This window comes from Nycticebus coucang, chromosome 1 (assembly GCF_027406575.1).
Source record: "Nycticebus coucang isolate mNycCou1 chromosome 1, mNycCou1.pri, whole genome shotgun sequence".
Taxonomy (NCBI): Eukaryota; Metazoa; Chordata; class Mammalia; order Primates; family Lorisidae; genus Nycticebus; species Nycticebus coucang.
Window position 1 is genome coordinate 19791095 of NC_069780.1, and position 26390 is coordinate 19817484.

General features: G+C 36.1%; 1 protein-coding gene and 1 pseudogene across 3 annotated transcripts in view; one reads left to right on the forward strand and one right to left on the reverse strand.

The window, feature by feature from the left end:
• Positions 1-26390, forward strand: part of CCSER1 (coiled-coil serine rich protein 1) — a 702132-nt gene that overhangs the window by 432881 nt on the left and 242861 nt on the right. For all 3 annotated transcript variants that reach the window (XM_053607732.1, XM_053607875.1, XM_053607808.1), the window contains exon 6: positions 16337-16544. In XM_053607732.1, the coding sequence (XP_053463707.1) occupies positions 16337-16544 (208 nt within the window). The remainder of the gene's footprint in view (positions 1-16336; positions 16545-26390) is intronic.
• On the reverse strand, positions 13392-13520 carry LOC128591911 (uncharacterized; annotated as a pseudogene).

Below are 26390 nucleotides of genomic sequence, written 5' to 3' on the forward strand. Positions count from 1 at the left end.
CAAGGACCTTTGTTTGTTCCTTGCACCAGATATTTGTATTTTGGCATTTCCACATATGTATAATTATGTATGAACCATGGTAGATGCTTTTTCATTTACACAGGAGATCTGATCGGTTAGGTTTACTGAGGTCCAGTGGTTTCTCCAATTCAGAGAAAAGATGGACACACTGTTTCACAGAGAATGAGGAGAGACACTCTTTCTTTTTTCTTGTCTAACTTGGTCCTTGTTTGCAGAATATCTAATATTTTTACATCAGTAGCATTTGATGCTTCTACATATCCACTGTGGGCTTTTTGCTATCCTGTTTGTGATTATAGCATTGAGTATTGAGATTTTTAAATACAGCACTTTTGTAATAAACTACCCAGACATCTTCCTATAGAATTAGTTATTTCACAAATCTAATTTTAAAAGACATTAATAGGTATTATGAGTGCTCAATAAATATTTATTGAAAGAATGAGTGAATTGGCGGCACCTGTGGCTCAAGGAATAGGGCGCTGGTCCCATATACCGGGGGTCACAGGTTCAAGCCTGGTCCTGGCCAAAACTGCAAAAAAAAAGGTCGGGGGGCGCTCCTGTGGCTCAATGGGTTGGATGCCGGCCCCATATACCGAGGATGGCCAGTTTGAACCCAGCCCCAGTCAAACTACAACAACAACAACAACAAAATAGCCGGGCATTGTGGCAGGCACCTGTAGTCCCAGCTACTTGGGAGGTTCAAGCAAGAGAATCACCTAAGCCCAGGTGTTGGAGGTTGCTGTGAGCTGTGACACCACAGCACTCTACCAAGGGCAACAAAGTGAGGCTTTGTCAAGAAAGAAAGAAAGAAAGAAAGAGAGGGAGGGAGGGAGAGAGAGAGAGAGAGGGAGAGAGAGAGAGAGAGAGAGAGAGAGAGAGAGAGAGAAAGAAAGAAAGAAAAGAATGAGTGCATGAATGAATGTTCAAATGAATTTAAGAAATACAGAGTTAAACAAAGTTACCAGAGTTCTTAACCAGGATATTTCCAATATGTTAACACAATACCATGAGTTCCTAAGGACTTAAAAATATTTTAAAAGTCCATTTAATGATTAATGTATTGTTAAACAGTTATATGTGTATATTTGTATATTCCCCAAATCTATACCTGTTTTTTTTTTTTTTTTTTTTTTTTGTTTTTTTGTGGTTTTTGGCCGGGGCTGGGTTTGAACCCGCCACCTCCGGCATATGGGACCGGCGCCCTACTCACTGAGCCACAGGCGCCGCCCCTCTATACCTGTTTTTTACATCACATGAGAATGGTCTATCATAGAACTGAGTTTGTGGGGTTAGCTGTGTTCTATTTACAATGCACTGCCAAAATAGTTTGAATTAGCCATTCATAGCCTGGACTAAAGCTTTGTAACCCAAAGTTAAAGGTATCTCTAGTTTGATAAAATGAACTGAAGTTCATGGTATATATCAATATTCTGATTGAATATTGAAATATCTTTAACTGTGATATAACTTCGGGTATAATTAGGTCTGGTAAATTAATTGAAAAATTATTTATCATGAATTTATTACTTTTCAGCTGCTTTCTAATTTCTCTCAATCCCACTTCAGGTAAAAAGTTGTAATTCATTCAGTACTCAAGATTTCAAAAGCTACTCAGTTAGTAGGTTAAGGACTTTGGGACTGCTGTTGCCTACAGCCTAATTTTGTGCTTTTTATTTAGTAGGAAAGATCTTCAAAAGTAGTGGGAAACCACACCATATTTTCTAAATTAAACAAAAAGTTATTCTCATTCAAACAATTGAGGCTTCACTATACTTTTGTTCGACAGAAAATAGTTTTCCCTGTGGAAAAGCATCTCACTCCTCAGGAGGGGCTGAATTTAAACCCAGAGACCATGAAAATGCCTGTACCACTTTCTCCTCGTTTTGTTACTTTGGATTTGTAAGGCAGCATTCTGACCATATAGGTTTAGTTAATGAAAAATTGGCTTAGATTCAGTGACAGCCAAGAGCGAAGCCCTTGGAAATGCAAAGATTACCAGAGGATGGTCTTCCACCCTCAGAGTCCATAGTCACGTGGATGCTAACAGAGATGTGCACAGGGTATTCCTGGAGGAGTGGGAAGAAGCTACTGCTGCTGTTTAAGGTAAGAGGAAGGTTTAGAGAGGGGTTCATGCGTTAGTCTAGTCTTAACTGATGAGTATAAATTAGCTGCCTGCATTTTGCACTGTATCATAAATTCACATATAGTCTGGGGAAAAAGTATGGCCAGTAAGCATGAGGTGAATCTAACATACTGTGCTGGTACACTGTGTGTTTTGTTTTGGTGAGGCTACATGCATGGCAAAGCAATGCAAGGTTATGACACAGTGGGCTGGAGGTAGAGCCCTGAAATTCAGATATTTTTAAGTAACCTAGATGATTTGTGTGTGTGTGTGTGCGCGCGCATAAGTAGGTCTGTCAAGGCATTTGGGGATCCCTGATTTTGTGTAATATGGAAAATCTTTTCCTCATTGAAATTAAATATAAATCATTACAATTCCCTTTCCTACACCCTTCACAAATGGAAGACATGAAATTTGGTAGGAAAGATTGATACAGATTTTATCAAAGTTTCTCCAATGGATAAAGTTCTGTGATACTGAAGAGTTACTCAAAAGCATAACCTTCAACTCTTTTCACTTTGAAAAGTATTATAAATTTTAGTTTCCACCATGTATTATGCCATTTATACCTGGTTACAGAGCAAGAATTGATTTTCCTTTTGGAATTATTACTTTCTAGGTTATAACTTCATAGCTAACACTGATCGCACTTAGATTGTCACTTTCTGAATATTAAAAGTGAAGGGCATAGAATTACCTCTTAATACTAAATAGTTGCCTGTAAGATTTATAATTTAAGCATATCATTGATGGTACATATTATATCAGAATTTAATTTTAAAACAACTTTAAGAATAGATTGTTTTAATCTGTTATAATTGACCCCAGCTGCTTATATTTCTAACATTGTATTTTTTGAATTTACTCTAGCTTATAAAGGTTCCTTAGATACCTAATTTGCTAAATGAACACATTGATAGTGTTTTCTTCTTAAGGCATTCTTATATAACACAAATAAATGGAAGCCAATATGGTAATACATTTTTTATAAATTATATCTAAAATCCCATTATATGCACTTTTTAAAAGGCCATAAAAAGAAAATCTTACATGCCAGCTCTTAAAACAATAACATTAGGTTCTAACTATTTTATGTGATAATGAAATAGGATGGATTTTTATGGTAGTAGTTTGGTTCTGAAAGATTAATCAAATTTCCTACATGATGTGGGTGTGAAGTAAGCAAGAAGCTGGTATTTTTTGTGGCTCATTATTCTGGTATTAAAAAGAAGAGGGCAAGTAACAAGAGATATCACAAACATTTATTTCCAAGAATCTAATTTCTGGCTCTATAAATTATGATTCTCATATTATTAATTATATTATACCAAATGTATGAAACCTTGTCGAAAAGAAGTTCATGATTGATAAATGGTATTAGAGCTATACCTTGGGAATTTTTTTCGAAAAAGGTATTTTTTTTTCCAAAAACAAAATAAAATGAACAATGATTTTTTTTAATGTATTTCTTCTAATATTGCTTCAAGCTATTTAAAATATATAAGGTAAAAATAACCGATATACTTAACAGGCAACTATAAAATATCCATTATAGATAACTGTAAAAAATACCCAGTGTCTGAAATACATTTATAGAATACTGGTGTCAATCAAAATATTACCAGAAATAAAATAAGGTAGTAAAACTTGCTATTTTTCAAATGGTCCTCATCTTTATAAATGCATTTGAAAGTAAACTCAACAATAATTTACTACAATGGAACGGAACTTTTAGCAATTTTTAGAAGCTCATCTAGATCATAGTGAGATAATCGGCCCTTAGAGATTAGACTTTGTTCTACTCTAATTTACATTTTTTGGTTAGTTTAAAATCTCCCAAATGAAACCAATATTCCATAGAGTGATGGATGAAAGAGTGGGCAAAAAATTTCTGATCTCTACAAACAAGAAATGTGCAATTTGAAAAGTGTGGACTATAGAAGTGTGCCAACTCATCAGAGGATTTGTGTTGTTTATATTATGAATTGCATAAAAGACTGGAGAGATGGAATCCATTTGATGGATATCTGTTAGACATAGGAAGACCAGACAGCCTCTGAGATTGTCTAAGTTGAGCACCACTTCTGTAATACCGGAAGCAATAGGAGTTTGACTTATTCTCATCTGTTATTGAAAACGGGAGAGAGAAATGCTCATGATGTGAATGGCATGGAGAAAGGTACTGACTGTGACAATCAAGCCAGCCTTTTTTAGGACTCAACCAGAACTTGCAAAATTTGTATGAGCAGATTTGTACTCAAGGAATATTTATATTCTCTGAAATTTTTGACAAGGAAGTTGCAACTAGCTTTAGTGGGAGTTCATGCGATTTAATCTAATTATCTAAGACTTAATAATATTTTATTACTATTCCAGCTTTAGTGAAAAATAGAGTAGGTTAATACAAGTATATTTAAAAATTTAACCCTATTAAGAAATGGTAAAATATAGAGGAAAGAACACTGTTCTAGAAATCAAGACTAGAATTTTATACCTTCATTCTGTGTGATGAAAAATTAATTTAGGCTTGGGCTTCCTTATACTGAATGGGGATGTGAAGCTAAGTGGAGTATAATGATTTTTCCACACTATCTTTGATTATTCGGTTGATATGAATATTACATATGATTTATGCGTGGTCTTGTGGATACATTAATGAACAAGAATTACAGGTACTATTCTGAGAAGCTTGACCCATACTAGTCTCAAATATAGAAACAAATATTTATACAACTGATTATGTTATCCTACCTTTATTTCTTGGTTTAATGTCTTTCTATTTCTTATTGGAATATATCCTTTAGCAGTTATACTAGTTAGAATGTTGTCACCTTCAAATAAATGCAAAGATTAACTCAAAGTTTATTAAATAGCAAAAGATTTTTAAAAAGAAAACAAACAATAGATCCTGATTTCATCCAATACAGAACGTCCAGAATTGGTTGATTCAGAGAAATAATGACACCCAGAGGAAGGCAGGTCTACTCAATTTCTCTGCTCTTCATTTTTTCCCTGAGCTTCACATTTGTGAGATTTATCCACCCTCCCGAGCAATGCGTCAAGGCAGAGCAACACCCAAAAGAAAACAATTATCTGTTTCTCTTTTTACCAAAGAGGAAATATAAAGCCTTTCCCCAAACTTGAAGCCTTGCACCAGACGTCTTATTTCTTTGACCCCTGGGAGAGCCAGCATTTATTTGAACAAATTAGGAAGATTTGTTTTGTTTTTTAAAGGAGCAGGAAAGAGGTATAAATGAATAGTGGGCAGGTAGTCAATAATTTCTGCCTATAATAATTCTTTTCTTGTGGAAATGTTATCAGTTGTTTCTAGAGTTTCCAATTTGGGTCTTTTTTTTTTTTTGTAATGTCCATTTGTTTCTTTGCTGAGACTTACAATTTTATAAAAGCTTTGATAATATTTATAATTGCTGCTTAAAATCCTTTCTGCTAATCCAGTATATGCATCATCACATAGTGTCTGTGAATGGTTTTTCTCTTTCTTTGCATATCTACAAATTTGAATACTTCCCAGATATTATGGATGAAATATTTTTGAGAATCTGTACTTAGAGTCTGTACTGTCTTCCTTTAGAGCTAATTGATAAGTACATTGGGTTGATTTTAGAGTCTTTTTAGAAGTTTGGAGCTCATAGCCTCTTTGTTGGTGGTAGAAACTCTCCTGTATCTCCCTAGGCATACAGGCTTTTGCAGCCTTTGATTTTACAGTCCTTCCAAGTTCATCCTAAAATTACCACAGTGGATATTTGTATAATTTTGCTGTTTTGATTTTTCTCCTTTGGAAGATCATCTCTTTCCCTTTTGCACTGAAATATGTTTAACAGTAACTGTGGTTATAACCTGTCTAGTATTTCTTTGCATTCGGAACATGAGGTGAAGTATAGATCGCTCAGTCCAGTGAGTTCTCAGAGGCCCCCTTCACTGGCTTTTTAACGGCATGTGTGATTAAATGCTACAAAGGAAGGCTTATCATAGAAAGGAGGGCCCTATGTATTTTTCAAGGGTGGGGTACCAGATACAAAAGTTTCCCTGAAGAAATAACTTGTCCTAGGGGAGATCTGAGTAGGTAAGGGGCACATTCGAAGTAGATAGAACAACATATACAAAGATCCGGAGGCAGGATGACCATGGCACATTTCAGGGCCTCAGTAAAGGCCCCTGTGTTTGGAACCCAGAGTGTTATGCGATGAGATTTGATGAGGCAGGCAGTAGCTAGATCATGAAAGACCTTGTGAGCTATGTTATTTGGACTCTGTCTTATCTTTCTGTCACTATCACAGGTAGTGACAGATAGGGGTAAAGTTTGTCACATGTAAACTCTTATCTAAATATAAAGTGTTAAGGTCTCATAACTATTTTACTTCTATAGAGGAAAATGCTGTTTTCATCCCTTCCAGAAATATGATCTAAATATCCAATTATAGAACAATTTGAGATACAAGTTTTTCCTAAAATGATACTTTTAGACAAACAAGATATTTTGAAAGGAAGTATGGAAAACAATACATATAGCTCATTCATCATCAGTAACCTTTTTGTGAGTAGTTTCTTAAACAGAAAGTTTTGGTTAGGTTCTGGGAATGCTGGTTCATTAATACAGATTTATATCATTGTGCCTATCTAGAATTAATCCAGGTAAGGTTAAACTCTCCATAAATAACCTGGACCTTTTTACAATGAGATTTAAATAACAGTAAGTTACCCAAGTTAAGAATTTATAAAACTATTATTTTCTGCGAAGAATCTACTTAATGAAGCTTTGAAAGGCATTCATTTACATATGCTTATTTCTTATGCTTGGCAAATAGAAGTTACTTTGGCTTTTCTGTTCCTTGGAAATTTAGTTCAGAAATCAGTCACATTATAAAGTATAGAAACATTGAGATGCTTTTTGGCCATAGACATGAAGATGTCAGTGCTCTGGATAAGGAGGGGTTTATGTGACAGGGAAGAAAATCAACACTGTGCATCTGACATGAGCTTATATTTTGTTAGTTATTTTCACCATTGTTGGGGAGTTTTCAAATGATTTGAAGGGTACATATGGGTGGGAAGAAAAACTTCTCACTATCAAAATAATGCTTCTAATTGTAACTGAAGGAGAAAAAAAGTATGAAAATATTTTTATTTTTGCTCTCTGGTAGGGAAAAGTGTTTTAATCATTTTTTGGCTCATGTCAAGATAAATGTTTTCTCATTAAACTTGTATTGCCGCGGACCGCCAGTCGAATGAGTCTCAGTCCGAGGGCTTTCTGGGCGAACGGCTCAGGTTGATTGGAAGGTCGACGCAGGGTGAATTGACAGACTACTAGACACCACAAGTGATGATGAAAGCAGCTGTACTTTACTGATTTTTAGGCATGGTATTTATACATTTTTGACAATGTCTTACAAACTACAAAAGATATTTTTATGACTTGCTGATGCTTACAAAGTTCTTATCGAGTTTTGTAGATGGGAGTAGTCAACTGTCTTTTCTTAGACAATGTTTCTGCCCGTAAGGGGGAACAAAGGACTGCTGCTTATCAGCAGTTACTCTTTTACTTCTTTTTATCTATGTTTAAACCTTCTTTCTTTGTAAAACTGCTTTGTTCACATTTTGTATTTTTATATTTTTATATTTGATTATGATTTTTATGTTGTTAGTGAATTGATAGTGAATTATGTATATGTTTTAAGTGTATAGTGACAAAATTATAGAGAAAGCAATTTCATAGAAAACTTATTTCAAAGAAACAGTTTCAAAGGGACATAAGGTAGAGATAAGAGACCGGAGGGAGCGGGTATCTGGTAGGAACATCTTAACTTATCATCCCTGCATTCTCTTGATACATTGTTTCAATTAACTGACCTTTATGGTGGGAACGTGTTCCCTTGGAGACATCTAGTCTCCATTGTATAGATGAAGTCATGGATTAGTAAGTCATTATGTTTATTCTTAGTTTCTGAGGACATTCAAGCAACAATTAACCATTCAACTCAACAAACAAGTTTCAAACAGGTTTCAGGGTAAAGGTTATTCAGGCCTTTATGCCGCACCTCATGAATTCTTACGTTCACTAAAAGGCATGCTAGGCAACTTATGCGCTGCTGTCGCAGGCCAGGGGGACCGGGGGCAACGCTCCGGGGAGCACTCACCGCCTTACCACAGTTTTTACAACGCGGACAGAGCCATCCCGCCACGGCTTGATGCCGGGGGTGCGGCATTTCCCCCTTTTTTGTTAATGAAACGTAGCTCAAAGAGGTCTTGGCGAACAGCCTTTAAGGAGGAAAAGACACAACGAAGGAGACAAGGTAACAGTAAAACAACACAGAATATCAAGCATCCAATAATGACAATAAACACAATGTACTGAATCCAGGACACAGGATTTAAAGATTTAAGATTGTCAGAGAGGGATTGAGCCAGTGAATCAAGAGAAGTGCTAGGTAAATGAGCTTCACTGATGGCAGTGATATCTTTTTGAAGAGTATGTAAATCATGTGTAATATCATTGTCCTTCCAGACACCCTGTAGATGAGCTTTAGTTTTGTCCCAGGAAGTGGACATATTATAAGGTAAAGGAGTTACACAAATAGCAGGAAAGGCAGAATGACATCTGGTTTGGAGTTTATGTTGTATAAACTTTATATCTTGTCCTAAGGCTAAAACTACTTCTTCTAGGATGTTAAGTTTTGCTTCAAGTTTATTATCTATGCTGGCTTGAGTCATTAAAGCTAGAGTTATGTTGCTGCTGAGAGAATTAACAAAGTGAGCTGTGTGAACTTCTTGAACCAAAGCAGTAGTGGCTACCGCAAATGTTGTGACTATAGAAATTAAAGCTAAAATACCGAGAATTAAAGCAGCTACAAACCTCTTAGGTCGAATTAACTGATTAACAGTATGTAAAACTTGTAAAGCAGAATTATCATACCAAGGATCATCTTGTAAATCAACAGGTAGTTAATGATGATTCCCAGAATTGATTTTTATTTCTATATTTTTCTTTACAGTTAGGGAGAGGTAATGAGTTAACAGATAAACAGGTTTCATTATAATTAGGACTTCCAATAGTTTGTAACTCATATTCCCAAACATATGAGAGCTACACAGTCCTGATCAGTAAATCCAAATTGACCCTCTCCCCTGGCATCATGTAAGTGATAGGTGGGAAGTGGTATATATGGCAACAACAATAACTGAGCAATTCTTTGTCCCTTATGAATTTGTGTAGTTTCTACTAAAGACTTTACCATGACTTTAATTGTATTCTCAGTGTCAGAATCAATAACTCCCGGAATAACTTCAAAATGTTTGGTATAATTGGAACTGCGACCTAAAATAACACCCACTGTGCCCGGTAACAATTTTCCTTTAATTCCAGTAGGAACTAGAGTAACACCATCATGTTTAGATATAATTATGTCTTTAGAGCTGGCAAGATCAAGGCCTGCACTGCCAGGAGTTCCACGCGGGAGGTCATGAATTGTCCATTTTGGCGGTATACAATTAGTGGTAGATGTAGGTTCTAAAAAAGGTTGTACTACAGTAGACTTAGGCTCTCCCTTGGGGTCGGGGCTGGGAGAATGCCCCTCATCTAGTTTTTTGACCTATTGCCATTATTAGCATTTGCACCCTTGTCAGACAAGGGGGTTCCATCTTTATGAAACTTAGATTTACATTCATTTCTCCAGTGCCTGCCCTTCTTACAACGAGGGCATGGTCCCGGGGGTAGCCCACGAGACTTACTATTATTGTTATTAGCACCGGTGGATTTCTTACAATCCTTCTGTATATGACCTGGCTTCCCACAATTATAACAAGTGGGTAAGTCATGTGGGGGGTCACACCCGAAACATGTATTACTGGGGTCTCTATCAAAAGCACTTTTAACATATGAACTGAATTTCTGACCCCGCATAGCTGCAGCAAACGCCATTCCTTGTACGATTGCTGGTGAGGCATCCATGCATGCTTTAATATAATCTTGTATTGTACCTGTTTTCCTGAGTGGACGTATTAAGTCCTGACACAGCGTATTTGCATTTTCCCAAGCCAACTGCTTGAGTAATAATGCTGTGCCTTCAGACGGTGGGAGCATTCTATTAATAGCTTCTTCTAGGCGAGAAATAAAGTCAGGATAGGACTCTTCCATACCCTGTTTTATGCCTGCTAAAGTTGTGCCCTTAGTACCTGGAGGAGGTATTCTGCGCCAAGCAGAAACTGCATTGTGGTTAATCATTTCTAAAAATTGCCGTGGTAGTTTAATTTGATTTTCAGAGGTGGCAAATTCATCTGTTCCTAAAAGCATAGATAACGTGGGCTGTGCCTTTCTACCTACATGTTGATTAACGCTTTCTCTGCATCTATCTTCATATTCTGTTCTCTATAAAATATAGTCACCTGGGGAAAGCGTGGCCTTGGCCGTTTGTTGCCAATCATACGGAGTAAGCCACTGACTACTGATTGATTCTACAATTTGTAAAGTATAAGGGGCAGAAGCTCCCGATGTACGGACAGCTTGTTGCAATTCTTTAAGTGTCTTTAACGACAGAGGTTCCCAGGTGGGTGGTGCCCTTTCCTCGGTAGGAAAACGTACCGGGAAAGCGAAAGTAAAATCTCCCTGCTGACGGGCTTCTCGCACCGCCGCCTGAAAGCCTATGGGCGGCGGGGGGAGACAAGGAGGCACACGGGGAAGTGGAGCCCGCAAAGTTGGCCTGGGTGTAGTCACAGGCACACGGACTGCCGGATAAGCTCGGCGAGGGTGAATGAAATCATGCATGTTATCTTTTTCATCTGGTTTAGTAAATTCATCCACCACATCCCACTCGTCACTATCCGATGAATTATCAACCGGTGGGAGCGGCGGTAGAATATTTTTGAGTGTTGGAGCTGAGGGAATGACGCCCTCAGCATTAGATATTGGCTCGGGGTCTTTAAGAGCCTCTGGGGGGACTTCATCGTAAATGGGTGCCACCTTAGTTTCAGGGCTTCCAGCCTCCGAATCAGTTTCTCTTATGAATGCTTCTAAAAAGGTATTGTCAGCTAAAAGTTCTCTAACCTGTAACCACAAAGGAAAAGCTTGTGGGGGCAAAACCTGCTCCCCATGTTCCTGCATGTAATTCCGCATTTTGCGTCCCACTCTCTTCCAGTCGGAGAGAGAGAGAGAGCCTTCCTCCAGAAACCAAGGACTAACCAACTTTATGAAATGCATAAGCTCCTCCAACCGTTTGAGAGACACATGAAAACCATTTTTTTCTAACAAACGCTGTATCATGACACCGAGCATGTGTTCCTCTTTTGCTAATGTATGCCCCATGTTGTCCTGCGGATTACTCACACTTAACCGGTCAGCCTTTACCGGCGGGACTCGAGCTCCCTGGTGAGAGTCGCCTTCAATCTGAAAAGAGAGGAAAGAAAGAAAAAGAAAGATCACCTGTCCTTCAGGTCCCTGTTCGAGGGCGCCAGCTGCCGCGGACCGCCAGTCGAATGAGTCTCAGTCCGAGGGCTTTCTGGGCGAACGGCTCAGGTTGATTGGAAGGTCGACGCAGGGTGAATTGACAGACTACTAGACACCACAAGTGATGATGAAAGCAGCTGTACTTTACTGATTTTTAGGCATGGTATTTATACATTTTTGACAATGTCTTACAAACTACAAAAGATATTTTTATGACTTGCTGATGCTTACAAAGTTCTTATCGAGTTTTGTAGATGGGAGTAGTCAACTGTCTTTTCTTAGACAATGTTTCTGCCCGTAAGGGGGAACAAAGGACTGCTGCTTATCAGCAGTTACTCTTTTACTTCTTTTTATCTATGTTTAAACCTTCTTTCTTTGTAAAACTGCTTTGTTCACATTTTGTATTTTTATATTTTTATATTTGATTATGATTTTTATGTTGTTAGTGAATTGATAGTGAATTATGTATATGTTTTAAGTGTATAGTGACAAAATTATAGAGAAAGCAATTTCATAGAAAACTTATTTCAAAGAAACAGTTTCAAAGGGACATAAGGTAGAGATAAGAGACCGGAGGGAGCGGGTATCTGGTAGGAACATCTTAACTTATCATCCCTGCATTCTCTTGATACATTGTTTCAATTAACTGACCTTTATGGTGGGAACGTGTTCCCTTGGAGACATCTAGTCTCCATTGTATAGATGAAGTCATGGATTAGTAAGTCATTATGTTTATTCTTAGTTTCTGAGGACATTCAAGCAACAATTAACCATTCAACTCAACAAACAAGTTTCAAACAGGTTTCAGGGTAAAGGTTATTCAGGCCTTTATGCCGCACCTCATGAATTCTTACGTTCACTAAAAGGCATGCTAGGCAACTTATGCGCTGCTGTCGCAGGCCAGGGGGACCGGGGGCAACGCTCCGGGGAGCACTCACCGCCTTACCACAGTTTTTACAACGCGGACAGAGCCATCCCGCCACGGCTTGATGCCGGGGGTGCGGCATTGTATGTAAATTTGAAAATAGAATTAGAGAAGAATTTTTTCTGAACTAGCTTGGTAGAAAATTCCTTTCACCTAAACCATCCCCGGGACAATAGTCCAAAGCCAGTTCACCACAGTACTTCAGGTTAAATGTTGAAACTAGTTCAAAGTCTTGAATCCTCTAATCTTTCAAGAATACGTTTAAAATGTAGTGTTTATGAGTTTTGCTATTAATTTTACAAAGAACTGATACTGTGGAATTTATGGACAGAGAAATGTTTGTAACTCTCAATTCAGCTTTAGCTAAACATCACTAAATTTTAAATTTTAAAAATTTGGTCAGCATTCAAAAGCAATAAGGCACATGTAAATATTACTGAGCAATTTTACTGTTGATTCATGGAGTTGACACGGGGAGAGTAAACTACGTATAAATGTGCTCAGGGGAGATGACATTGTCTTTGATTTTTTGTTTATAGTAATGAGAGTGATTAATGAACCACTGTATCCAGCTTCAATATCATACTTTTTTTTTTTTTTTGCCAAGTTAAGTGACTATCTTTTGTGATATAAAGCACATTTTTTCAATTCCCTGAAAGTGTAATTCAGAGAGTTGGCAGAGACAGAGGGAGTTATATATCTGAAAGTGCGCGGATTGTGTTATCTAGAGTGAACCCTGCTAATGCAGGAACATGAGATCACCTGAATCTCGTTCTACTCTCCCTGGCCTTTTTGTGGGTCATCTGTCCTGAGGGCACTCTGGCCTCACATGATAGAGATTTTTCTTCTTTTTTCTTGTCAACCACCAGCATATATTTTAGGTGAGTTTACCCAAAGACGTTTGGGTATTTTGGGCCCAATAATATCTTAATTAGCAATAATCGCACCTCGGATAAACCTCATTGGCTACGATACTGCCACTGCGCAAAGCTATATCTTAAAAACATTAATGGTCAAAATATCAAACAGTTGTACACCATAGGCACCAATAAGTCTGAAGGACAGTGGTCATAAACATAAAAAGGCTGTGCTGGCCCTGGAAGCTGGGTACTGGCCCTGCTTCTGCCTCATTAAGAATGGTTTTATTTTTACAGCCTTGTAGTGGTCTGTTTCTACATGTGGAGTGAAATGTTTCAAGAGAAATTGATTTGTTTTTTTCTGTGTGAAATAATATTAGTTATTTTTGTTTGGTATCAACTATTAAGTTAATAACTGCAGGGAGTCTCTTGAAGTCAGTGAGAGAATCCTCCTTGTCTCTGAAACTTCAGGCTCTCTTACTTTTCCAGGTACAATGTGGACGTTTACAGAAATAGTGAAAAATGCCATCATTCTCTTTTGTAATTAAGAATAGGTCCAAATTATTGATGTATAAAACAAATGGCTAATTTTATCTGCTGAATGCATTTCTGTATGTGGCTCATCTTAATCGTTTGAAAATGACAGAGGTCCTTAAATTCCTAAGTGGTAAATAATAATTGGCAGTAATTCCTTGAAAGAGAGTCTTAGAACTTTCCATTAGCATGGCTCCTGAGAGTTTGGTCAGTCCTCACGGATGTTTAGATCCAAAATTGGACAGTTTTAAAGAATCAGGAAACTAATTAAAAGGAATTATAAGAATGTTTAATTGTTTTGTTGTTAAGTGTGCTGGAGAACTTAGAACCATGGGTGGCAGCTCTACAATACGTAACAATTTACCATGCAGAAAAATTTCTGTGTAAATGAGACTCATATGCATAGATTATTACAAAGAATTGTGCTTTATTATTCACTTGTTATTGTATTTGTGTACTCAATATCAGTTATACAATTATTTGCTGAGACAAACTAATATGTGCCAAACACCAGGCTAGTTCACAACTTAATCCTGATCGAGCTTTGAAAATTCTGTTTTTACTAAAATACTTATGTGAAGTACGACTGTAATTTACTATACATGTACTGCATCTTCTAATTTTTATACTCTATTTTATTCTTATTAGCCTTAGAAAAAATAAACATAGATGGCATTAACATAAAATAGGAACCTTTAAGGATGTTTGTATAGGGTGGCACATGTGGCTCAAGGAGTAGAGAGCCAGCCCCATAAACCAGGGGTGGCGGGTTCAAATCCAACCCGGGCCAAAACTGCAAAAAAAAAAAAAAAAGAATGTTTGTATAGTTGACTACAGTTAAATGGTATAATTATATGATTAAATATAATCATTTAATCAAAATGATTCAGTCATGTCAGATAAAGATATATTTTGAAGTGAAAACAATTATTCTTTGTATAAATATGTTGTTTTTGTTCGTTTGCTATCTTGCTTCACATTGGTTAGTGGTTTAAGCTAGCATACATTCAGCTCTCAGGTGTACCCCTTCTCAGATGTGTGACCATTGATAAGGTCCTTTACCTCTCAGACTCAAATACCTCAATCGAGAAATGTGCATTTTGGTAGTACCAACCTAAAAATGTTGTTGTGAGCATCAAATGATTTACCATGTTAAAGACTGTATAAGAGTACTAAGATATAATAAGTACAATGTAAAGTATTACCTCGGATGTATGCACATTGTGTGTTAGTAGGGAAAAAATCTTGTGTTGCAAACGTGCTTAAGTTAGTCCATTTCAGGTCCGTTTCTTACCTATGAGAAAAGTTAGTTATCTGTGGTTCAGTTTCCTCATGGAATATGAATCTGTTCCTTTTCTCTATCTTCAGGGTTTGAGTGAATTAACATACATGAAATGGTTAGCATATTACTTGGCCAATAGTCAGCCTCAAAAAATCATAGCCGTGATCATTCAAGATTTCAGTATAGTGAATGAATGAATATGTATATTTCAGTAGGGGTAGTAATTACTCTTTTCACTTCACTATTCCTGTGAAGACAAGTAAACAGTTGAATATGATCCAAAAATGTGTTTTCTTTATTGATTATCTGGTAATTTGTAAATTAAATTATGCTGTTTGTGAATAATTAGATTTAAATAAAATTAATAAAGATGTATTTTCTTTTTCTTCTGATATATTTTCTTATTTGTATCTTTACCTGATCTCAGTGGCAAATGCCAGTGCATTTTTTTCTTTCCCTATTCAGGTTGGTCAGTGATCTTGTCATGTGATCACAGAGAGTAGCTACATACATAGGTGTGTGTGTGTATAGATGTATGTAGATACAAGCATAAGAGTTATCTGCTTTTCATTTTTTTCACTTTTTAAAAAATACTATGTATACTGCCTTTCTTAATCCCTAAAGTGATCATTAATTGCTTTAGCAATTTAAAGTAATAATTATTAAATTTATTTTCTCTTAATTTTCTGCTGCCTTATCATTTCTTTCCAGTTAATTTTTAAGTATACACATATTTTCAAAAGCCTAGATATGAACTTTATCTTTCATTGACTTTTGTTGACTCAAAACATTTTATTTTTATTTTATTATTATTTTATATATATATATATTTTTGCAGTTTTTGACCAGGGTTTGAGTTAGATGTGTTATGTATAAATGAAATGCTAGTTGGGGAAAGATTATAATCTAAAACAGTAACTGTCATTGTACCTCACCACTAAATATACAATTGGCTCAATTCATAATTTCTAAGAAGGTCTGAGAATTTTCAAAGATAAATATGAAGAAGTGATGAAGGTCACAGACATTTTTTCTGTCATGCTGGTAACATTGATTAACAGCTTTGGAAATGCGTGATGTGTTGTAATTGTTGTTCTTTTTCCTCTTCTTCTTTTTTTTTTTTTTTTCCTGTTAGGAACCTTTCCCTGAAATTAACAAAAGACGTTGATCAGGAAACCAGGTGTTCTCGAATCAGCCGCACGCCCACAAGTCCATCTACAGATTGGCCCCCTCAAGGTGTGGAGGAAAACGGAGGCGTAGATTCTCTGCCCTTCAGACTGATGTTACAGGACTGCACAGCAGTAAAGACGCTATTATTAAAGATGAAGAGAGTCCTCCAAGAGGTAATGGTTTACTCTAAGATTAATGTCCTTCAGTGCTGGTAGGCAATGAAGTCTGCAGACCCAGTTACATTCTGCCCTGTCAGTAATCAACTGTACAACACTGGGCAGCTGCCCTCATGGAGCTTAGCTTCCATGTGAAGGGTTTGGAATTCTAGGGTATAAGGTATACTTCAGCTCTAAAATGCTAAGATTTTATGAAGTAAAAATGAATAAATTGATTCTAAGTTTTTCCCTATTTGTCAGGTAAGGGAAAATGTGCATCAGCTTTTAAGTTAAGTTTATATTCATCTATAAAGCTATGGAGAGACCTGTTAAATGTACTTCATATAGTGTCATAAGAGTTTATTTAGTCACTTTTGTTCTAATAATAACCAATCCAGTAAAATTCCAACTGGAGGTTTGAATGATTTTGCTGATGAAGACAATGCCTTCCCACAGCTTCTGCTTATTCAAATAGCGAGCTGCTAAGGAAACCACACAATGAAACCCTTTTACCTTTATGCCCAGAAATCAGCCATTGTTTAGGTAGGATTCAAGTGTGCCATGATTTCATTTTTATAATTACAACGCTTATTTTCTTTATCCATAAAAGTGTGCACACTAATAATAGTTCATAGGTATGGTAATTTAAGTTCAGATATATTAAATGATTTTTCTCCAGCAGTGTAAATTCAGGAAAACAGGCTAAGATTTGTGTCTCCAAGTTCAGTGACTATTTTATCCTGTTATCTTTCATGAGATTTTATTGATACAAGATACTAATAAGTAGTGTAAGAAAAAATATTATTTAGAAAAAATAGTATAATGGCTATGTTATATTGATGATGGTTAAGATTTGTTTTTCTTTTTTTAACACTTTGGTAATAATAATACTTCTAGAAGCTACCACTAGAGGCCAAAATTCAATCAGGAAGAAAGAATGAAATTTAAGAGAAAGGATTGCCATAGATTATGGGAGGAGATCCATTTATGCATTCTCATTATTGTTAGAAACTTTAACTAGTTTTAGTTGAAGAGATCTTCTCTTTATCCCAGAACATTTTTCTCACTGGGGCAGTCTTTGAGTCTAGATTCTGTAAGTGGTGTGCTAGAGTGGTATCCTACAATACACCTGATCACTATTAGAATTTCAAGAATTATGAGAGGTATCAATTAAACAAAGATATAAAAATAAATTATGTAAATTTATAAATAAATATGTTTTTAATGTGTAATCAATACCAAAAAGTATTTCCTATTTATTTTACCAGAGAGGGTGTCAAAAATGTATACATAATGTAAGAAAGAAAAAAACTGCATTAAATTTGTAATACCCAATATACTGACAGTGAAAGATAAGGACAACTTCTGTTGAGCACCTCTTGAAATAGCAGAAGTTATCGCTTCTCAGCCTTTTGGCTAAGACCAAGTGAAATAGCAGAAGTCAAGTGTGAATTGTTTATTTTAAATTTAATATAGTTCTTTCCTTTCTTAAAATATGTATACAATTTTTGGCACTCTCTGTATTATCTGTATTTGTGCGATTACTTACATCTTTTGGATTTGTGTTCTAGAAGTACATTATAATAGCTAATTTGCATATTTCCAAATTGTAGATTCACTTGTGTCGTTTTGATAACTCAAAATCAGCTATGTGGGAGTATTTATTCCACAGAAATTGGCAACCTCAGCACATTAGGGCTTTTTATTTTTGGCAAGCCTGTTGATAAATATTTACCAGCACACCACAACATGTATGACCATATAATTTCTGTACTGACAAAATAAATAAATATTTTTCTGCAAATGGATAGATAAGTAAGAATCTTCCTGACCTTTTTCCTAACATATGGTCAGAGCCTCTTTGAACAAGGCAAACTTAATAATAGTTCTTATATTAAAACATATTAATCCCGGAGTTTATAACATTCAACTATTTAGCTTTCTCCCTTTTCCTTTGGTCTGGATTTTAATAACAGATCAATTCCTCAGAAAAAGGGAATTAGGAAGATGTGATGGGAGGTGACAGGAGGCCTTCTTTGGGTAATTAATTTTAAAACTTTAAAATATTCAGTAATCTGCACTACAGAGTTTATATTCAGAATGCATTGAGATTGTTTTTATACTTCCATCTGTTTTTCTTCATTAATAAGTATTTGAAGAAACTTAAAAGATCTTTAAAACTGATATAGAGTGAGCAATAATTGTATGTATATTTGTATGGCTCATTTGTAAAGCAGGGGGTCTTTACTGTCAATAAAGAATAGCAAATTTATTATGTGATTAGCACTGACAACTGTTCTAGTAGTAAGATATGCATAATAGATGCCTTTAAAAGATTATTGAAGTCCATCGAAATGTTCTTTAAACCAGGAATTTTCAAACTGTGGTTTGCATTTTATTATTAAATTTGAGGGTAATACCAACTAACCATAATAGATTAATAATGTGCTTTAACATAGAAAAAAGTACTTATTCCTATTTTATTACGAAATTGTTTTTATGATCCACAGTAGGTCAACTTTTGTTCACAAATTATACTCTAACTACAGGAGATTCCTATTATCTGATTTTAAAGCTAAAATATTTTAACATTACACAATAGAATATGCTTTTATTTGACATTTTTACATATGTTACATAAGTTTAACAGAAAAGTATGCTTGTGAAGTATGCAGATAATTTGGTTATTATTTTTAGTAACTTTTGGTTTAGTAGCATTTTATCACAAAGATATATGTTCAAATTTTATTAATCCCTACTTTTACCTCATTCTGATATCCTTCTTTAAAATTTTGTTATTATAAACTAATTTACAGGAGCACACTCTCCAATCAGGAACTGATACGGGTTAAAACCAACCAAAATAAGCCAATAGAAAATCATTACAAATCTCAACTTTTACTTTTGCATATTTTCTCATTGATCTCCTTGAAACCTATCGCTTGGTAGAAATGCAATGCATTCATAACACTTTTATACTTTTGTTAATAAAGCTCCGATTTTTTGTGAGAAAATTATATTATCCTGTGTTATTTTAAGGTGACATCTTCTACATTAAGCATTTGGAAATATTTAGATGTGATAATAGTGAGGTCATAGGAAATTTTGGCCAAGCTCATTCTAAAGTACCTAGGGGTTGTGGCTACAATGATGTCCTGATATGTTGTTAATATATTACTGTCCTAAAATTTCTAGAACTGATTCAACACCACGTAGCACTAAGAAAGTGTCCTTGGAAATCTCTGTATAGCATTTAAAGTACAGGTTAAGCATCCCTAATCTGAAATCCAAAATGCTCCAAAATTTGAAACTTTTTAAGGGCTAATAAGACACCACAAGTGGAAAATTTCACAAATCAGTAATTAATACAATGTCTTTCATATACAAAATAATTAAAAATATTATAAACATTACCTTCAGACTACTATGGATATAAGATGTGTATGAAACATGAATGCATTTTGTGTTTAGATGTGGGTCCTATCCCTGAGATATATATGCAGATATTCCAAAATCTGAAAATATCTCCAATCAGAAGGATTTCTGGTCTCAGGCATTTTGGATAAGGTATACTCAACCTATACTTTGTCTTTTCAAATAAATGTGTCTATGTAATCAATATTGCCTATATTATTTTAATGAACATAAACCTTAATGTCCGTTTATAATACTTTAAAGCTACTTTTAAAATACTTTTAACATTTTGCAAGGTATCACAAGTTTAAAACTATTTTGCAATTTTTATTAGTGGTTAACTACCTTAGATGTTATTAAATTATTAAATCTGTACAGGCACAATGGCTCATGCTAGTAATCCTAGCACTCTGGAAGGCACTAGTGGGAGGATGGCTTGAGGTCCGGACTTTGAGACCAGCCTGAGTAAGAGCAAAACCCCATCTCTACTAAAAACAGAAAAAAAATTAGCCAGGTGTGGTGACTCATGTCTGTATTCTCAGCCACTTGGGAGGCTTAGGCAGGAGGGTGGCTTTAACTCCGTAGTTAGAGATTGCTGTGCTCTGTGACCAGCCTCTGCACTCTAGCCGTGATGACTGAGGGAGACTCTCTCAAAATAAAAAATATATATAAAAAAAGGAAGAAAAAAATCCCATTAGCTCATTCCAGATTTTCATCCTTTTAGTTATTTTGTCATTTACTGGCATTACATTACTTATTATTCTACCTACTTTGGATTTGCTAAAAAAATTTTCATCAAGTAATTCATTCTGGTATTAGTACTTCATTTTGTGCTCTTCCCATAGCAACATAAATAATATTGAAGTTTCCTGGCTTTGGGAATTATATTTGTCCTGCTAGTTTATTATGTGGACATTTGATAAAGTATAGTTTGAAAGTGAATATAACTGTGACAGTGAATTATATCTGAATCACCTGGGAGAAGACCCAGGTATGAAGGGGGGAAATGGCTAGGGCACCATTCTGGAGACTCTGCCTCAGTAAGTCCGGCACTGGGCCTGAGTACAGGAATGTGATTCTTCCACGCACCTGGATTAAGATATTGTGTTATAGATTGTTTGTTTTAAATAAACCTTCCTCTACTTAGGATATCCTTGCCCCTCAATACTTTCAGACCTGCCTCTACCTGTTCTTCCAACTAACTCTTCCTACCTTCGTGATGGTCCCGTTTACTGCAGTAACTTCATGATCTTTTCCTACGTCTTCCCACCTCTCAAACCAATTTCTTCCCTGCTATCAGACTAAAATGATTATGTGATCAGGTCACTTTGCTGGCAATGCTTGACTGTTTCCTAATGGCCCTTAGAAGTTAATCTGTAGGGTTTTATACCAGCGTACACGTCCTCCATCACTTCAGCATTTACCCCTCCTCTTGATTCATTTTCTCTTTCCCAGCGATAGACAAATAAGGAGAATGACATCTTGGTTTCATTCTTCATTGTCTTTGCTAAACTTGGGATATACTTGCTGCTTAACGAGTAGGTATAATAAATAAGTGAAAGGAAAATATGTTTCATTCAGTTTCCAGCCTGCCATTAAAATAATTATTAATGGAATAAACATGATAAACCTGAAGGCCTGATGAAATGAAGATGGAAATTAGTATGTAGCAAGTTTTACCCTCCTTAAAAGAATATGGGATTCCTTCTCAGAATGTGAAATAAGGCACCTTGCAAAGATTACTAGATTGAATTCAATCAAAAGCATTTCGAATGCTAAAACATAGAGGGATAGAGACAATTTCCTGAAGCTTTTTGGATCTTTCTATGGAGTACATGGTTTTGGTATTCATTAGCTAAATTTTCAAAATGCTAAATCTTCAAGATTAGAAAGGCTTCAGGGCTTAGAGACCGGCATGAGTACTCATTTGTTTTAAATATACACGTTTTGTTTTCACAAAATATTATTGCAATTCCAGAGGAAAAGAATATATAGAAAGTATTAAACCACAATTCAGTAAATCTAATAATTCTTCAACTATAAAACTCTTGATACAAACCATTATTACTTCTTATTAGTTTCACTAAACTTAGCACTTTCTTAATGAAATGCTATTGACATCATAGATTTTAAATGGAGGTGAGCCAGGTGTGAGTAATTGGAATGGAATATCGCACTCAAAAATTAGTTTGTCCCCCTTTTAAATACCAGTTGTTATTAAAATGTATATCCATATCCCCAAATACCTAAAAAAATCAACTCCTTTCTTAAAAAAAAAAAAAATGACTGTGACTGAGATTGCAATCTTAGAAATTCAATTATTGTCACTGTATTCTCTAGCACAGCAGTTCTCAACCTGTGGGTGGCAACCCCTTTGTTCCATTTGTAACAACGGTTGAGAACCGCTGCTCTAGCATAAGTGACAAAGAACTGACTACAGTGTGAGAGGAAAACTATGTACATTTGTTTTTCTTATTAACTTTATTCACATAATTTCCTAATTTGATAAAAGAAAAATGTTTCACATCTTCAGAGGTAGATTCTATTTTAATTTGGGGGGGTGTCGGTTTTTAGTTGTTTTTTAATTTGTACTTTGCCCTATTTTCTCTTTAATCTCTCTTACAAAATTTGTTTGTACTGTTTGGCAACTGACCAAGAAGATGGGACTGGGAAAAGATCTCAAATGCAGAGGAGTGGTATAATTACTAGTGAAGCGACGGCTAATAATGTTCATCCAGTATTGTTTGTAATCACCCCCAACTGCGCCATGCATTTTAAAATTACATTAACAAATAAATACTGAGACGGTATCTAGAAAATTTTCTGAAACAGAGTTTTTTTTTTTAACTTTGATAAATATTAAATAAACACATCAACAAAAATATGTTCACATAGTGAAATGAATCTCTTCTAACAAAAACCCAGATAAGTGTAAGTCAAGGAACCATTTTGGAGACTCCATATAATTTTACAGGTGTATGTAGCTGATACAACTATTTGGACTGTGGAACATTTGGAAAAGACCTGCCATTTATTGAAGAGCTCTTACCCATTTTTCTTTTTCTTTTCTCAACTACCTGGTACTTCAAACCTAAATTTCATATTCTCAAAATAACATTGGAAAATTTTCAAGGATAATGTTCCATGTGAAATTCTTTTCGTTGTTGCTGTTTCTGTTTTTATCATAACTGTAAATCACAAGTATATGACAAAATTGAGGGTATTTTGAACTTCCCCATTCACCTTTGTTTGGGGGGAATTTTTAAAGTTCCCCTACCCCAAGCACATTTCACTGAATGAGCTATAATAAGGATTTTTTATTTTATTTTTTTTGAGACAGAGCCTCAGGCTTTCATTCTGGGTAGAGTGCTGTGGTATCACAGCTCACAGCAACCTCCAACTCCTGGGCTCAAGCAAGTCTCCTGCCTCCGCCTCCCAAGTAGCTGGGACTATAGGCACCTGCCACAGCACCTGGATATTTTTGGGTTGCAGCTGTCATTGTTGTTTGGCAGGCCCGGGCTGGATTCGAACCCGCCAGCTCAGGTGTATGTGGCTGGCGACTTAGCCACTTGAGCCACAGGCACCAAGCCTATAATAAGGATTTTATAAGTTACATTTTCCTATGAGTACAGCTCAAGAGCAAAAGAAGATTCTATAGAATAGGAACTCTTTTATAGAAGAAAAGAGCAATAGTGAGAGTCATAAAGTAAGAAATGCACAAAAGAAAGCAATTATCCATGGAAATGTAAATAGAAATTTAATAAGTAGAATGGTCTTTCTACTATTTTTTTTTTTTAAATAACAGTATTACAAGTTCCTGCTGCTTCTTTATGTTTTTTTTTTTGTTTGTTTGTTTGTTTGGGGTTTTTTTGCTTACACAAGAATATTTTTAAGTAAAAATTGGGAAAAGAAATATAGTGAAGATGAGAAATAGAAGAAAGCTAGAGGGGCTGTGCTAATCAGACTTGTTATAAAAATACGACATATTACCAGAATCAAAGAGCTATAATTCCATCATACGTTACATAATGATAGAAGTTCATTAAGAAGGCATATATGTGTGGATGGCCTACTCACAGAACCTATAAATACATCATGCAAAAACTGGCTGAAAGAAATGAAGGAAAGATCAAATTAAGAATCACAGTTGAAGATTTTCATAATTCTTTCTATAACTGATAAAAATACTTTAAAAAATCAGATAAATTCAAGAACATTTGAACAGGATTAGCAACATTTTAAACCTGATATTAATAGAATGCTACAATTAAAAGATTGACAACAAAATTGTACATTCTTTTCAAATTTAAGTGGACCATCCCCAGGAGTCCAGGAGTCCTCAAACTATGGCCCTCAGGCCACATGAGGCGGTGTGATTGTATTTGTTCCCGTTTTGTTTTTTACTTCAAAGTAAGATCTGTTCAGGGTGCATAGGAATTTGTTCATAGTTTTTTTTGTAAACTATAGTCCGGCCCTCCAACGGTCTGAGGGACAGTGAACTGGCCCCCTGTTTAAAAAGTTTGAGGACCCCTGCCACAGGTTGTAAAACAAGTCTCATTAAAGTTCAAAGGTAGACTTCCACCGAGTACCTTTTTGAGGACAATGGAATTAAATTAGGAATTAAGGATAACAAAGTAGAACAATATCACATATTAAAATTAAATGATAAGCCTCTATAACCATTGGATTGAGAAGCTTTGAAGAATATTTTCATTGTTTCACATGAGGTAATAATGAGAGCAGAAACAAAACGTGTGAGATGTGGTTAAAACCATGATTAATGAAGAATTTACCTACTGGGGACCAGCCTCAAACTATTCCCTGAGTTCTCTCCCAGTGACTGGTGGAGAGAGGATGAGGGAAAAATAAAAAATTCAAGCCACAAAGAGAAAGTTTTCTTAAAGCAGCTGGGTCAGGGTGACTGACCACATCTCAAGGGTGGAAAGCTCCTGGTGAGAAGCTCCTGGCACAGAGCTAGCTCCGTCTTTATCACATACATTAAACAGGGGCAGACTAAACCCTTATGTCATGGTTCTTACTGGACTTGCATTTTCTAACCAAATTATTTCTTTAACTAACTACCTTAATTGCACTGATTTACTTCTTACTTTTATCACTCTAAGTTATTTTTGATCCTAACACACACAGAGCCTGAGACAGGAACACAGTCCAAATGTAAGACCTCAAGGTAACCCCACACACAAACCCCAAGATGAGCAGTTAAGCCCCTGGGAAACCTTGGGAACGGTGGGCCAAGCCATACTGAGAAATGGGAGGGGAGGGGCACTTTCCCCTCACGTCCCCTACAGACTTTTTTTTCTCCTATGGAGAGCAAAGCGTTTGTGCTGTTTCAGTGCAGTTTTCTCTCTCGGAAATCTTCCGAACCCCCTGTGCTCACTCCCTCCTCCCTCCCAGAGTGCAGTCCCCCCTGCGGGAGCCTGGCTTCTCGGTGCTCATGGACCTTGGGGCCCCATCTATCTGGGAGGGGTCAAGTTCTCACAAGATAGTCCTCCCCTTAAAGGGCCAGGCTTCCAGGCTGTTATACTTTGCAAAGATTATCAGTTTCTCAGTATGGATACCGTAGTCTGAATGGGTCCATCCTTTTCTCTGATCCACTTCTCTCCTGTATCTGTCCCCTTTGCCCATCATCTGCAATCATTTTCTTAATCCAGTTTCTAATATTCAATAGTAAACAATTGAATATTAATTTTAAGCTTATTAAATAATTATTTCTAACAATGCAAGCATATCAAGATACGACTCTTCCCTTAATTACCCACATGTCTGCCCACATATACCTTTAAAACTTTATATTTAAAGGAAGAAATTGTTAACCTAAGTTTCTTCCTTGGTGTCACAGCCCACCACTGCCACTTGTCGGGCAGGACTGGCCAGGTCTCTGCCAGGGTTGAGCTGCCTTGCTCAGGAACAATTACCCTTAGGTGTCTGAGGGCTATTCACTCTAGCCGGAGAGAGAAAGACTTTTAGAGAAAGAAGCAGTCTGAATAGAAGAATGAGTCTTAGCAGCCTTTGGCAGAGAGATGCCATGCAGGTGTTCTGCAGGCAGGAGACGCGAATGAGTCAGAGTGAGCAGATCAGTGACAAACTAGCATGCTCCCCCGACTGCCTACTGGTGCTGCTACTTATAGTGGTGATCTCGTGGCTACTTGCACCACAGATGTAGAGACTGTCAATCACTAATACTCATCTGGTAAGCTCTCGTGGTAGGAGAGCTGATTCCCTCCCCATGTCCTTTTCACCAAGGTGTTCCATTATCAAGCTACAGGTGTTTCTTATAACTCTCATTCCTCCTAGCCATAGGCTGTACGGGCTGCTATACTTGAGAAATGGTTAATAGGTATAAATATATGGTTAGCATAAGTACAGTAGGGAAATTATGGTTAACAAATTTATTGTATAATGCAAAAATCTTGAGAAAATAATTGCAAT